Source organism: Mesoplodon mirus, assembly GCF_964341445.2.
Source record: "Mesoplodon mirus genome assembly, chromosome: 8".
Lineage (NCBI taxonomy): Eukaryota > Metazoa > Chordata > Mammalia > Artiodactyla > Ziphiidae > Mesoplodon > Mesoplodon mirus.
Genome location: NC_138984.1, coordinates 34,769,571 through 34,786,342, shown reverse-complemented (window position 1 = coordinate 34,786,342; position 16,772 = coordinate 34,769,571). Strand labels below are relative to the sequence as shown.

General features: G+C 39.1%; 1 protein-coding gene across 1 annotated transcript in view; it reads right to left on the bottom strand.

Moving 5' to 3' along the window:
- C2CD6 (C2 calcium dependent domain containing 6) overlaps positions 1–16,772 on the bottom strand; it is a gene marked incomplete at its 5' end in the record, with an annotated part of 135,987 nt that overhangs the window by 55,387 nt on the left and 63,828 nt on the right. Inside the window, 1 exon segment of the mRNA XM_082630409.1 lies at positions 15,320–15,613. Coding sequence (XP_082486535.1) covers positions 15,320–15,613 — 294 coding nt within the window.

The window sequence follows — 16,772 nt, the reverse complement described above, 5'->3', positions numbered from 1 at the left end:
TCCTTTTAGGTGGTGGGTGGCCAAAGAGACAGCACTTTTTCTTTGACTGCCAAAGGAATTGAGCACTGTGAATCTGCCCACATAGTCTCAAGAAAATTTACTTGGCAAGCAGGCCCTTGAATTTGTCAGGGTTTATCAGCCAGCTCTGTTGGTAGAGGTGTGATACCACCACAGTCAGGGCCTCTGAAACTGAGGTTTTTGACTTGCTAACCAACAGGACATCATCTATATCTTTAGATATGAGAGGGTGGAGGCACTTACTTAAATCCTGATCCACCCACGTGTGGCAAATGGCAAGGACTTATCTACACATGGCGGTGCCTTGAATGGGAGAATTCCCTCTTGACCATTTATGAATATTTACAGTACAGGCATGCAACACATCAATTTCAATATACACTGGGCAGTGAGAGATATAACAACAGTACACGGACTCAGCAGAGAAGGCCCTACCCATAAGGTCACTTTAACATAACTTTTCTCCACACTGCAAGTTTTGCCCAAACCCTATCATTTGATTTCAGATTAACCTACATGTTAGGGGCTACAACAGCTACACCAGCCATCAGGAGATTATTATTTCCAGACTGGGAGCATAGGGGAACAAGGGTGTGAGGGAGGTTAGCCTTTGGCAGACAGCTGGAGCAGCAGGGAGGCCCCTTATCTCAGGGCTGGAACCCCTCCCCCGTTGTGCATCTCCTTGCTTCCAGAGTGCCTCTGGGCTCAGGAGCTCCTTTCCTTCTGGCACATTCTACTACAGCTCCACGCTGGAGTCTCTGGGGCCTATATCCAACAGAGCTGTACAGCTATGTGCCCTTCACCTCCCAGGAAGGTTCCCCCAGGATACAGGGCCTTTTCCTGAAAGCAGAAGAGGTCATTCCTTTCTTCCCCACCCCCATCTCCATCCCCAGAGGGGAGTGAGCAACAAATAAAGCTCACTGGGTGCTTTTCTTTTCTTTTTTTAAAATCCTCTCACCACTCAGCCTCTGAACAGTTATTTACAGGTAGGATAAGTGGAAGACCCCTACTGCTCGCCCCTTCCCCACCATCACCACCACTTGGGTGAGAGCATTTGCTACTAAAATCCAGGAAATCTCACATTCCCTAACACAGCCTGTAGGGGCCCTTTTTCCTTCTTCTTCCAGAAAGTCTTGTCTCTTGTCAGTATCCCATTCTCACTGCCAAAACTATCAAGAACGGTACAGGTTCTAGGATTTTTACCTACTTACAAGCTATGACGCTCTCCTGCTACAGTTTCATGAATGCTAGCAGAAGACTCCTGAGTCAGAAACAAAGGACTTGATTATTTATGGCAAAAGCCCCACTGAGCCAAGGATTTTTTCTTCAGGGGCAGAGGGAGGAATAAGATTTTCCCAAAGGTGTAATTGCCACATTTTCATGAAAAGCTGAGATACTGCTGGGGCCAGGCTGTCTGTGTTCTTGAATATACCATTTCCATTTGACAAGCGAGGCTTACTGGGCCCTTTCCACCTTGTTAGTTGCGGGATCCAACTTGACCCATCCTAAAATAAGAATAATAAGCCGAAGAGTCACGGAGTTCATATAAGTAAGGTGTTCGCTTTTGACAAGAGCTCAGTAACTCTTGGTACTATAGGTAGTCAAGGTAATAACTGCTTTTCAAAAGGGGTGAACCTGGTACCTGTGCCAAAGGAGAAGTCCACAACCCTAAGAGAGGTCTTCAGGCAGAGGCTCTAAATCAGCACAGAGATCTGTAGCTCAAAGAAGTCATTAGGATGGTAGGGGGACTTCCCTGGTGGCGCAGTGCTTAAGAATCTGTCTGCCAATCCAGGGGACACAGGTTTGAGGCCTGGTCTGGGAAGATCCCACATGCTGCGGAGCAACTAAGTCCGTGTGCCAACTACCGAGCTTGCATACCACAACTACTGAAGTCCACGCGCCTACAGCCCGTGCTCCACAACAAAGAGAAGCCACTGCAATGAGAAGCCCGTGCACCGCATCGAAGAGTAGCCCCCACTCGCTACAACTAGAGGAAGCCCATGCACAGCAATAAAGACCCAACACAGCCCAAAATAAATAAATAAATAAATAAATAAATAAATAAAATTTTCTTAAAAAGGATTGTAGGGGCCCAAAGATAGTGTATCACAGCTTGCTGGACAGCTTCTAACTCAGCTTGTGGCTTGGGCCCCACTGAAAAGATGCTGATTTGTAGGTTAGACAAGATAAAAGAACCATGTAGAATGCCCAAGTGAGGCACGTACTGCCCCTCATACAAGCAAGGTGCTGGGCCTTCTTTTACAGTGTTGGCAGGAGTGGGTGGGGCAAAGAGACAACAGTTTTTGTTTTTGCTTTTTTTTGACTGCCATAGGACTGACATTATTAATCTTTCCAAATAGTCCTAATAAACTTTACCTGGTAAGTAGTCCCCCGAATTTTGTCAGGGTTTACTAGCCACTTCTGCTGGTGGAATGTGATAATAGCATTTTCAAGGCTGTTGAGATTAAGGCTTTAGACTTGCTAACCAATAGGATATCATCCATATAGTGAAAGCTGTGGAAATCTGAATGTAGAAGCACTCATGCTAAATCCTGACCCACCCACTGCTGGCTAATGGCAGGTGAGTAGTTACCTCTGGGGGAGTACTAAAAACATATGCAAACTGATCTTGATCCTCAGGTGTCAGTGGTACAGCAAAGGCGGTGTTGGCAACATCCAGGATAGCATACCAAATGCCATCAGTCTGGGCAGTGGATTCAGTGACAGTCACAGTATCCGGAATAGCTTGGATATGGAAGCAACAACTGGATTCAGTTGGTGATAATCCACTGTAAGTCTCCAACTCCATTAGCAAATCTCACTAGCCACACAGGGATGCTGTACTGAGATAACGCATCTCTTACCTTCCCAGCTGCCTTTAAGTTCTTAATGGAGGCTGTGATTTCCCTCTGTCCTCCTAGGATTCTATAATTTTTCTGTTAGACCATCTGGGAGGGCACAGGGAGACAAGTTGGGTAGTGATTTACAATTCCCACCAGCACCTCTCTAAATATAGCTCTTCCAATCCCTCTGGCACTTATGGGATGGACACGAACAAGTACATAACACAATGATTCCCACTACACACTCAGATGTAGAAACAACAGTACATTCAACTGACCTAAAGAGCCCTCTCCACAAGGTCATGTTAGTTCCCTTCCCCATTGTGAACCCTGCCTAAGTTCTATAAGCTGAATCCAAGTGACTTTTCCTCCTATAGGTTCAGATAAGTTAGAGACTTGGGCACCCACAACCAACAGAGCCATAAAAGTTTGGGGTCCTTCCCTCCCTGAAATGCTCCAGTGAACTTGGATGGCTATTTAGGGCCTTCTTTCCCCTTTAGTGATGGGAAGACCTTGGCTCCACCTCTAATCATGTTTCTTCTTAAAAGAGCTGAGATTAAGATAAGGGGAAAGGGAGGTGTCATGCAGTGCAGAAGGAGAAAGCAACTCCATGACATTTAACAAGACTTCACATTTACATTTAATTTTGGGTGGTGTAGCAGCAATTCATGGCTCAACCAAATGAACTTCTAATGTTATTGGTCTTTCCAACACTCTATATCAGGCAGCACAGTCTTCATAGCTGACACCATCTATTTCATCTTTGGGAATTCCCTGACTCAGCAGCCATCACCACACTGCTTTCTAGATAGGGTCTTGAGGTTTGGGTGTCCTCAGGTGACTTCAACTTGGTTTGCACAGCAGCACAGCAGTGACCTACTTTGTGGAGCCCACATCAATCTGGAGCATCTGCTGTCCTATTACCATGATGACATCTCATAATTTCTAGCCTGATTCCAACATAAGGGCTAAAGGAGTTTTCCAGGACACCAGAGCTGACTGCAAGAATTTATATTTCTTTGGGTCAGTTTCTAATTTCCTAGTGGATCACATTCATCAACATTGTGTACCTAACTAAGGGCACTAAGAGCCTGAATACTAGTTAATGCCTATGTATGGTTTCCCACAAGAGTTTGTCTATTTCAGGGAAGTCTCCCCAGGAGGGCCAAAACTACCTTATAGCAGCCAGAACCCCCTACAAAAAACTCTGAAATCTTCTTGTTGTTTTGAAATGGATGTAAGATTGTCACTATATACTGCAGGAGTAGTTGGCCATAAGATGGTCCAGCTGTTGCCACCCTTCCTTTACAGGTTTTACACAGTCTGTACCTTCATCTCCCAAACAAACCAGCCAAAGTTCTAATGATTCACTCGGTTTCTGCTCATAGCAGTCATGAATTCACATCCTGTCATCTTTAGTGGAGGTATGCATCTCTGTAACTGTTGTCAGAGAGTAGAATCTTCTGCCTACCCAGGACAGATCTTAGCAGTAATTGTTAAAATGGAACAGATTGAAGTGGATCATCAGACTGGCAAGGAAGTCTCCCCACCTGGAGGATAATTAACAACAACCAGGGCACTGTTCAGGCAGCTGTTTTTGAACCTACTTCCTCACACCTGGCTTGCAACCACCTCTCCAACTGTCCCTCATTAACAGGCAATAAAGTGGAAGGCTAGTTATTGCCTGATTTACCATACAACTAAGTGTGTTCACTACCATTTTCCATGGGTTTCCCCGAAATCCAACTGATCACACAACAACATCCTTATCTATCATCCTTCAGAAAGCCATGTCTGTCAGTATCCCACTTATCACCAAAGTTGTCAAGAACTTACCCTACTTGTAAGCTACCAAGTTAGCTTGCCACTGTTTCATGGATGCTGATAGTAGACCTCAAAGGACAGTTTATTACTCAGAGCAATTGCAGTAACCAGAGTTTAAGCATTTTTGCATCCGTTCCTCAAGCCCTAATTCCCACAAGGTGATGAGAAGAGGGCCGCACCTGCACATGCAATGGACTACATTTCAGGACAGGAACCCTGTGCCTCTTACAAGATGTGCAGAAATGCAAGAGAAGTGTGGAGAACTGTCCCCCAACAAAAGGGAAAGATTTATGGAATGATGTTCACTACATATTAACTATTAACGCTAGTAATTTCCAAATGGCAGAATTATAGGCTCTTTCCTCTTGCATTTTTTGGAGAATTGCTTGAATTTTTATAAGCATGCATCATTTTCAGCTCTGTACTTTAAAAAATGCATTATGAACATTCAGGTCAAGATGATAATTTGAGTTTTTACAAAGTCCCTGTACAATGAGCAGAGAGATACAAAAATAGAAGAAAATCTGTATGCATACTAAAAAACTGAGAAGATTACTAATTAGACTTAAGGCAGGAATTAGAATTCCTCTAAAATGTTTCAACTAAAGAGGCTTTAATATAAATGAAAGTTGTGTGTATGAATAAGGAACCAATAAAAGATATTGAGGGCAAGAGTGAGAAGATGTTATTCCAGCCAGAGCCCAGTGATATGATAGCTGGAGTCATGGAGGTTGGGAGCACCCAGTAGTAGCTGTAGATATGAAGGAAAATCCATTGCCAGAACCACAGCACCAAAGCAGGAAGACAGTAGGACAGAAATCCCCCAAATTTTCTTTCCCCTCTTGTTCTCCAATATCCTGGCAGTGCTTGTCATTTGCTGAACCTAACTGGAAGACAGCTAGAGAGAGAGGCTGGTGAGGCAGCACATAGGGGTCATCCTCTTCAGGCAAAACAAAACAACAACAAAAATAACAGGACAGAGAAAGGTGGAGAATAGATTAGGGTGGGGAGGAGATGGAAGATAATAAGCACAGGTACTGCCCACAGTCCAAAAATATTTCTGTAAAATACAGTCAAGATGAAATCAGATTGAAGGGTTGACCAAGCAACCTGGAATTTACTAAATTCAAGTAAAAGCCTGACTTGAAAGAAAGTGAACAGAATCCTACCCCCCTCAATGGAAACACACATTTCCTTAAGTTCACAGCATCTGCAATTAGTCTAGGGTACCAGCTAAGTTAAGGTTCAGTGATGTGCTCTTGCATGTACTGCTTCAAGTTGTATATATCTTTTCCTATTCCTCACAGGCAACTGAAGGCCTACTGCAATGTTAAAATTATTGGAAATATAATATGACTCCTTCCTCTTTTTCTGGCACCAAAAGATTTAAATGAACAATCTCTGATAAAATCCATCTCAGATACCAAAGCAAAACAGACCTTCCAGAGAAAAGTGTGAACAAAGGGAAAAATGATTAGAAATTTTAAATTATCTATTTCAAAAGAAGGTCTATTTTAATCAATTGGAAAAGTTTCCCCTTACTCCTATTTTTAATCTCTGTTTTATAGTCTCAGTTTCAAGAATTTATTACATCTGTGAAAACATATAGATTAGAAAAACTTACCAGTGAAAAATTATTGAAGTAAAAATTATAGTGGATAAAATAATTGTAAGGTGCATTTCACTTTCATGACTTGGGGCAACTCGAAGTGCAGAGTTAGCAGAGACAATGAGTTTGGAAGATCATGGCATGTTTTCTACTAGTCTATCAATCATTATTTAAGGATTTAAATTTCATAAATGGAATTCATGGCATAGTAAAGGCAATTAAATTCAAATGGATGAGACTTGCTGGCAAGATGGAGTAGAAAGATGTTAGCTTACCCCTTCTTAGAAGAACACCGAAATCACAACTAACTGCTGAACAACCATCGACAAAAAACAAAACAAAACGCTGGAACCTATCAAAAAAAAATACCCTACACCCACAGACAAAGAAGAAGCCACAACAAGACGATAGGAGGGGCACAATCGTGACAAAATCAAATCCCATACCTGCCGGGTGGCCAACCCACAAACTGGAAAATAATTATATCGCAGAAGTTCTCCCACAGGAGTGAAAGTTTTGAGCCCCATGTCAGGCTCCTGAACCTGTGGGTCTGGCAACTAGGGGTGTGGGGAGCCACCAGAGAATCTGGCTTTGAAGGTCAGTGGGGTTTGACTGAAGGAATTCTACAGGAATGGGGGAAACAAACTCCACTCTTGCGGGTGCACACAAGGTCTAGTGCACACCAGGATCCAGAGAAAAAAGGAATGACCTCATAAGAGACTGGGCCAGACCTACCTGCTAGTATTGAAGGGCTACCCACAGAGGCTGGTGGGGCAGCTGTGGCTCACTGCAGGAAAAAAGACACTGGCAGCAGCAGTTTTGGCAAGTACTCACTGGCATGAGCCCTCCTGGAGGGCACCATACCCCCCACACACCCTCCTCACACACCCCCACCCCTCCCCACCCCCATGAAAACCTAGCTACACCCAACAGCCTGTAGGCTCCAATGCTGGGATGCCTCAGGCCAAACAACAAACAGCATGGGAACACAGCCCCACCCATCAGCAGACAGGCTGCTTAAATCTTCCTGAGCATGGCCCTGCCCACCAGAGGAACAAGAAAGAAAAACAAACTAAGGCCAAAGATAGTAGAAGAAAAGAAATAATCATAAAGAAGAGAGCATAAATAAATGAAATAGAGATGGAAGAAAACAATAGAAAGATCAATGAAACTAAAAGCTGGTTCTTTGAAAAGATAAACAAAATTGATAAACCTTTAGCCAGACTCATCAAGGAAAAAAGGGAGAGGGATCAATTCAATAAAATTAGAAATGAAAAGGAGAAGTTACAATCAACACCACAGAAATACAAAGGATCATAAGAGACTACTATAAGCATCTAAATGCCAATAAAATGGACAACCTGGAAGAAATGGACAAATTCTTAGAAACATACAGTCTCCCAAGACTGAACCAGGAAGAAATAGAAAATATGAATAGACCAATCACAAGTACTGAAATTGAAACTGAAATTTAAAAACTCCTAAAAAACAGAAGTCCAGGGCCTCCCTGGTGGCGCAGTGGTTGAGAGTCCGCCTGCCGATGCAGGGGATACGGGTTCGTGCCCCGGTCTGGGAGGATCCCATATGCCGCGGAGCGGCTGGGCCCGTGAGCCATGGCCGCTGGGCCTGCGCGTCCGGAGCCTGTGCTCTGCAACGGGGGAGGCCACAACAGTGAGAGGCCCGCATACCGCAAAAAAAAAAAAAAAAAAAAAAAAAAAAAAAAAAAAAAAAACAGAAGTCCAGGACCAGATGGCTTCACAGGCAAATTCTATCAAACATTTAGCAAAGAGGTAACACCTATCCTTCTGAAACTATTCCAAAAAAAACTGCAGAGGAAGGAATACTCCCAACCTCATTCTATGAGGTCACCATCACCTGATACCAAAACCAGACAAAGATACCACAAAAACAGAAAATTACAAGCCAATATCACTGATTAACATAGATGCAAAAATCCTCAACAAAATACTAGCAATCCAAATCCAACAATACATTAAAAGGATCATACACCATGATCAAGTGGGATTTATCCCAGGATGCAAGGATTTTTCAATATTCACAAATCAATCAGTGTGATACACCACATCAACAGATTGAAGGAAAAATCCATATGATCATCTCAATAGATGCATAAAAAGCTGTTGACAAAATTCAACACCCATTTATGATAAAAACTCTTGAGAAAGTGAGCATAGAGGGAACATACCTCAACATAATAAAGGCCATATATGACAAACCTACAACTAACATCATACTCAACAGTGAAAAGCTGAAAGCATTTCCTCTAAGATCAGGAACAAGACAAGGATGTCCACTCTCTCCACTTTTATTCAACACAGTTTTGGAAGTCTTAGCCACGGCAATCAGAGAAGAAAATGAATCCAAATTGGAAAAGAAGAAGTAAAACTGTCACTGTTTGCAGATGACATGATACTATACGTAGAAAATCCTAAAGACCTACCAGAAAACTACTAGAGCTCATCAATGAATTAGGTAAAATTGCAGGATACAAAATTAATGCACAGAAATCTGTTGCACTTCTATACACTAACAATGAAAGATCAGAAAGAGAAATTAAGAAACAATCCCATTTACCATTGCATCAAAAAGAATAAAATACCTAGGAATAAACCTACCTGAGGAGAAAAAAGACCTGTACTCTGAAAACTATAAGATGCTGATGAAAGAAATCAAAGATAACACAAACAGATGGAAAGATATACCATGTTCTTGGACTGTAAGAATCAATACTGTCAAATGACTATACTACCCAAGGCAATCTACAGATTCAATGCAATCCTACCAAATTACCAGTGGCGTTTTTCACAGAACTAGAATAAAAAAATCTTAAAGTTTTTTAAGGAGATACATTTTTTATGGAGACACAAAAGACCCTGAATAGTCAAAGCAATCTTGAGAAAGAAAAATGGAGCTGGGGGAATCAGGCTCCCTGACTTCAGACTATACTACAAAGCTACAGTAATCAAGACAGTATGATACTGGCACAAAAACAGAAATACAGATCAACGGAACAGGATAGAAAGCCCAAAAAGAAACCCATGCATGTATGGTCAATTACTGTATGACAAAGGAGGCAAGACTATACAATGGAGGAAAGACAGTCTCTTCAATAAATGGTGCTAGGAAAACTGGACAGCTACATGTAAAAAAATAAAATTAGAACATTCTCTAACACCATACACAAAAGTAAACTTAAAATGGATTAAAGACCTAAATGTAAGGGTGGATATTATAAAACTGTTAAAGGAAAACACAGGCAGAACACTCTTTGACATGAATTGCAGCAATATCTTTTTTGAGTCATCTCCTAGAGTAATGGAAATAAAAACAAAAATAAACCAATGGGACCTAATTAAACCCAAAAGCTTTTGCACAGCAAAGGAAACCACAGACAAAACGAAAGGACAACCCACAGAATGGGAGAAAGTATTTGTAAACGATGCAACTGACAAGGGATTAGTCTCCAAAATTTACAAACAGCTCATGTGGCTAAATTCAAACAAACAAACAAACAAACAACCCAATCAAAAGATGGGCAGAAGACCTAAATAGACACTTCCCCAAAGAAGATGTACAGATGGCCAAGAGGCACATGAAAAATGCTCAATATCACTAATTATTAGAGAAATGCAAATCAAAACTACAATGAGATATCATCTCACACCAGTCAGACTGGCCATCATCAAAAAGTCTACAAACAATAAATACTGGAGAGGGTGTGGAGAAAAGGGAACTCTCCCACACTGTTCATGGGAATGTAAATTGGTACAGCCACTATTGAGAACAGTATGGTGGTTCCTTAAAAAACTAAAAATAGAGCTACCATATGATCCAGCAATCCCACTCCTGGGTATATACCTGGAGAAAAACACGGTTTGAAAAGATACATGCAGCCCAGTGTTCACTGCAGTGCTGTTTACAATAGCCAGCACATGGAAGCAACCTAAATGTCCATCAACAGAGGAATGGATAAAGAAGATGTGGTACATATATACAATGGAATATTACTCAGCCATAAAAAGGAACAAAATGGTGCCATTTGCTAAGACATGGATAGACCTAGAGTCTGCCATACAGAGTGAAGTAAGTCAGAAAGAGAAAAAGAAATATTATATAATATCACTTATATGTGTAATCTAGAAAAATGGTACAGATGAACTTATTTGCAAAGCAGAAATAGAAACATGGATGTAGAGAACAAACTTATGGATACCAAGGGGGGAGGGGAGTGGGATGAATTGGGAGATTGGGATTGAAATATATCCATTACTACGTATAAAATAGATAACTAATGAGAACCTACTATATAGCATACTATTTCACTCATACTAAGTGAAATAAGTCAGCCAGAGAAAGACAAATATCATATGATATCGCTTATATGTGAAATCTAAAAAAAATGATACAAATGAACTCATTTACGAAACAGAAACAGACTCACAGACTTAGAGAACGAACTTATGGTTACCAGGGAGGAAGGGTCGGGGTGGGAATAGATTGGGACTTTGGGACTGACATGTACACACTACTATATTTAAAACTGATAACCAACAAGGACCTACTGTGTAGCACAGGGAACTCTGCTCAATATTCTGTAATAACCTAAATGGGAAAAGAATTTGAAAAAGAACAGATACATGTATATGTAAAACAATCCCTCTTCTATACACCTGAAACTAACACAACATTGTTAATCAACTATGCTCCAATATAAAATAAAATTTTTTTAAAAATTCAAATGAATGAACAGAAGGTTAGTGATATCACACATACCACTCCCTGCCTTCCTTAATCCTAGTCTTCAGAAGGCACTAGTGACTTTAAACTCAAAAATTCATAATTAATCAGAGCCTTTATCACTACTCTTTATGGAATATGAAATTAATCTTGCTGCCTCATGCCTGATATTTGGTGTGCTAGGTGCTTCATTCACCTTGAAAATATTAAAATCATTTGTATTTCCCTAGGACCAAATGATTTTGATTAATCACATACAATGAGGCTCAGGAATTGTAACATATTCAGAGATTCCAAAGAAAATGCCTCAAAACCCTGCAGTATTTTTAATAAATTAACTATTTCAACAAATATTTATTGAGTGCCCATCATGGACTCATCACTACTCTAAATGGTAAGATACTGTGATTAGTAAGACTAAATCCCTACCATTTGGAACAAAGTCAGGTGGGAGTGACAGACAATAACAAGTAAAGAAACATGTAATATGATACCAGGTAATGATACATGAAAAAAATAGAGACGGGGTAGGGTGAGTGAGTGAGTGGATAATTATTTTACTTAGAGCGGTCAGAGAAGGCCCCCCTAAGGAGGTAACAGCTGAGTAGAGACCTGAATGGTGTGAATGAATGAACCCCAAGAAGATCCAGAGAAGAGCATTCCCATCAGACAGAAGAATAATTGTGGTGCTACTGCTAACTGCTGATTATACAATAACCACTCCTGAAACTACCCTGTCACAACAGAACCTGAATTCTGCTTGTAACAGCAAGGTATACAGCCCCAAATGATGAATCATTATTGGCAACCCCATTCCATTTTGCCAAATGCTAGTTTTCTCATTCTCCTTTGAAGCTAAACATAGTCATGTAAACTAATTCTAGTCAATGGGACATAAAATCTGCTGGAGGATTATTGGGTAAACTTCTGTTTCTTTGTAGAAATAAAAGGGGGCAAGTGCAAAAGAAAACTTGAATGTTCTACCCCCTGCCTTGATCTACAAATGATGCCTAGGACTGAAGCAAACATCCGGTAATAATGAAGTAACAAGCAGACTGCGAAAAAGAGGAAAGATAAGAAAGAGCCTGGTTCCTGGGTCCTTAATGACACTGTTAAGCCACTAAACCAATGCCAGGAATCCCTACCTCATGACTTCATTGATCAGGTTCCAATGGCATTGCCAGTAAAATGTAATTTCAAAGTCAAGATCACAAGGCCATAAGAACTGTTGTTAACACTTCAAAAATATTTAAGGTAGTATCTTACAGACCCACTTGACTAGACAAAAAATATTCTAAGTATCTTAGGGTGGCCTCTTAGACCCTCTCTGCTAGACCAGAGAGCTTCTAAGATTCTTAAGGATATTGTGCTACAGCACCTTGCTTATCAGTCAAAAGTAAACGGGGGCATGTTTTAAAGATATTTAGGGGTGTAACATTTGGCTAAGGTCATAATTTGATACCCAGGAAACCCGCAAAATCTCTAAGATAATCATAGTATCTTGGACTGAAAGGAACAGAGACAATTTAAAATGCAAAGAGGTTTCTGAATTCTTAACTTTCTACAGATAAGACATAGGCTGCAAAGCTACTCAGCTACAAATATAAGCTCTTTCTTATGGAAAAAGAAAGATTCTCAGAGGGCAGAGCCAGAAGCTTCAGAATTACTATGGCTCACTGACTGCTATATGCTTCTCTTTACCCTTCCTTCACCTTTGGAATGTAACTGCCTGTTGTTATCCTATTTCTGATTCACCATCGTATGTATGTAGTGGATAGATCTCTTCAATTCACAGGTCTTAAGATTGAGAGAGGCCACGCTCAAGAAGCTTCATCTACCTGGATCTGATTTAGATGATGAAATTCTGTACTTAAGCTTGAGCCTAATGCAGTAATGGCATGAAACTAAGAATCTTGGAAGCAGAGTAAGTGTATTTTGCATGTGGGAGAGAAATTACTTGGAGCTAGAGATGGTTAATCTGTGGATGGCCCCCAATGAACAACACCTTCCAAAATTCACGCTCTTATATGTAGTCCCCTCCCATATTGGGTCAGGACTGAGCCTGGGACTTGCTTTAACTAACAGAATGGAGTGAAAGTGACCCTATGCTAGTACAAAGCCTAAGTCTTAAGAGTACCTGAAGCTTCTGTTTTTGTATATTGGAAGCCCTGAGCTGCCACATAAAAAGTTCAGTTGCCCTGCTAGAAAGACCACATAGAGAGACCATATGAAGAGGTTGCATGGACAGGGGGAGGAATAGTCCCTAACATTACAGAGAGAGAAACTGAGAGAGAGAGAGAGAGAGAGAAGTTGAGAGAGAGAGAGAGAGAGAGAAACAGGCACATCAAACCAGATGTCCATGCATCCTAATTGAGCCCAGATCTATGGCTGTTTCCATCAGGGTATAAAACATAAGTGAGCCATAATGAGTGTTCCAGCTCAGTCAAGCTCCTAGATGACTACAGGACCAGTCAACATCAAGTGGAGCAAAACAACTGCCCACCTAAGCGAAGTCAACCCATAGAATCTTGAGAAATAATAAAATGGTTATTTTAAGCCACTGAATTTTGGAGTGGTTTGTTATGGAACAATAAATAATTCACTTATCAAATGCAAACTGAATATTTTGGAAGCCAGATTCAATAAAGAAATTTAAAGGCAAACCACAAAAACTATGAAAACGTATGTGCCATGAATATACAAGGTTATTATCTTTATAATAAAAAGAGCTCATTATAAAACCTAAACAACATCACTAAATACTCAACAGAAAAAAATGGACAATCTACTCATCTACTCATAGGGGAAATCAAAATGGCTAATAAGCATGAAAAAGTTTTAATCATTATTTAAAATATCATTAATACTCAAATATCACTGGTCAGAATATAAAGTGGCACAATCTTTCAGGAGAGCAATTTGTCAACATGCTATTTCTATAAATATATGAGGAGATAATCACAGACACAAATAAATAGGTAAAAGAATATTAATTTCAAGCTTAATGTCCAAAAATATAGAAACTATTTTAAATTACTGAATATCAATATTTGAGGATATCCTGCATCTTGCAAATTTTAAAGAAAATTCAGGTAACATGCTTATAATATAATATCAAGTTTAAAAAAGCATAATATAAAATTATACATATATAGTTTGATCCAAGTTCTTAAAAATAAATAAGAGATATACATATGTTAATAACAAAGACTGAAAGGAAATAATATTAAATGTGGCAGAATTATAACTACTTTTATTTTCTTTTCTATACTTCTATTTTCTAAATTTCCTATAATGACTGTGTATTACTTTCACATTCAGCAAAAACAAGAATGTTTTTCTTTTTAAGTTACATTGCTTAGCGTATTGATCTAGGTAATTAGGAATAATTCCCCAACTTGAGATATTTAATAAAATTATATCTTTTGGAATTTGGAAAGGAATTTAGAAATGACCTAGTATAAACTACCATTCAGTAGATGAGAAAATAGGCCTAGGGATTCAGGTGCGCAAGCTTGCTGATGTATTTAGAGGCAGAGCCATACTTAGAACTCAGATTGTCTTCCCACTGACCAATACACATTTTTACACTGCTTTATGATAGTGACTCAAAGAAGATGTAAAGGTCTAAGTAGAATAACTGTCATTTTGAGAAATGCTTTTCCCTGGTGTACCTTTAAATTTTCAGATCATTCTCATTTTAAACTATAAAACTGTTTGTAACAGGGGTACATATGCTATTTCCTATAACAGTTTTATTAAAAATTTCCACTGAAATAACCTCTCAGGCTTTCCTTTGAATTTAGATTTTGCTAACATTGTTATATTTTCAGCTGAATTTTACATCAAACCATGAGACTGGTTTGTATTACTGGTTTCTCAGATCACTTTGCTTTTCCTTCAAAGGTCTTTTTCCTCCTTACTTGATGAGTATTAGTAGGGTAGGAATATTTGATATACTTAGACACACTTCTACTTGGAGACATTTGAATGTATTTTCAATTTATTTATTTTTTATTAATGAATTCTTTAGTTTTTCTTAGTCTTATACTCCCAATATGAGGGCAGATACCTTTAGTTCAAGGTCTTCCTTTGGATCGTGACTTTGAAAGCTACCTTTTGATTTTGAATCTGGGGAAACTAAGCTTGTGCGCTTCCTTCAAGCTAAGCTCACATTGTTGCTTTGCCACCTAATTTCTGTTGGAGATAAATTTAAGTTCCTCCTCTTTATTCTACCTGGATTTATAGGGATATTTTTCAACTTTACCCCTGATGGAGATGAGTCAGTTTTTAAAAGGCTTGGATATCTATCCTTCAGTTTTTCTTCTGGTGGGAAGAATAGATTTTTCATTGTTCTCTCCGGCACAGCCTCTGGCTGCTGCTCCTCTAAAGGTGGTACTTCGTCCTCTTCTGTTAACGTCAGCCTAGGAATAGTGGGCAGTGGAGGATCTGTTTCCTTTGTTGACATGTCACTTTTAGGAGCAACAACATTTGAATCATCTTCACCCGACTGGCTCAAAGTTGGTAGAGTCAGGCCTTTCTTATCATCATTATCCAGTAACTAGAAAATGTATCAATAAGACAAGCTACCTATTAATCATTATCAACTAGAAAATATTTAAAACTAACAAAACTGGACTTAAAATCATTTGTACTTTTATCCTTTATTATAACAAGTTACCATCAATATTTGTAAATGATTACATTCCTTATTAGAAGAGTTGAGAAATTCTCTACTTGCCTGACACCATGGACTATAGGATATTATCCATAAAAATGATCATACTGCATTATAAACTAGTGGTTCTCATATATTCATATTTTATAAATCATCAGCATCTCAGAAAAGAAAACCAAGGGGTCTGACATTTTACTGTTACTATACTATCACCAATATACCATAACAAAGAAAACTTTAATAGCAAAATAGCACAAAGACAATATCATAAAAATCACAATTATATGGTCAAATAAAGGAAATTTAAATAGCAAAATAGTACAAAGAATAGTATCATAAAAGAAAGGACAGTCTGTTAAGCCAAGTAAATTTAGCTGTATGAGAAATTCTCTATATTGTCTTTTTTTCTCTCTCTTTGGATTGTGCAAAACAGAACATACTGACTCTTAAATTGCTATTTTGGGAGCCACTGGCCCAAGAATAGAAATCATTAAATCCTATTTGTCAAGTAGTACAGAAGAATCTTTTATATTTTATTGGTTTACATAGGGGTCCACTGCCTTACGGAATTAATACCTTCTGTAAAAGCTAAAAAGCAAATAATATTATGTGAACTCTATTTCTATTTATAAAATACAGACTATTACTTTGAAGATTATACATTACAGAGAATACACAGTTGTATTATAGAGAAAAAGGAAAGAATGTAGTTAGGTCTGTGGCATCCATTTCTAAGTGCAGAACTTTATGCTTTCTTTTACTTGTTTCCCCCCTTCTGTTCATAAACACCTTTTGTCCCCTATATTCATATGTACTTTAAAATGTTACTATTTGATACTGAAACTTCCAACAGTGTAATTTAAGTTAAATAAATCGTGTACCACTGTACAGATATTGTTGTAACAGAAATAACCATGAAAACTTGAATAACTTCTTGAGTGCTTTCTTCTATCTATAAATATTTCTCCATTTACAAATATTTCATCCCTTTATAAAATAGTAACTATTCGAAGTTCTCTTTCAAGTTCCCTTACCTCACTTG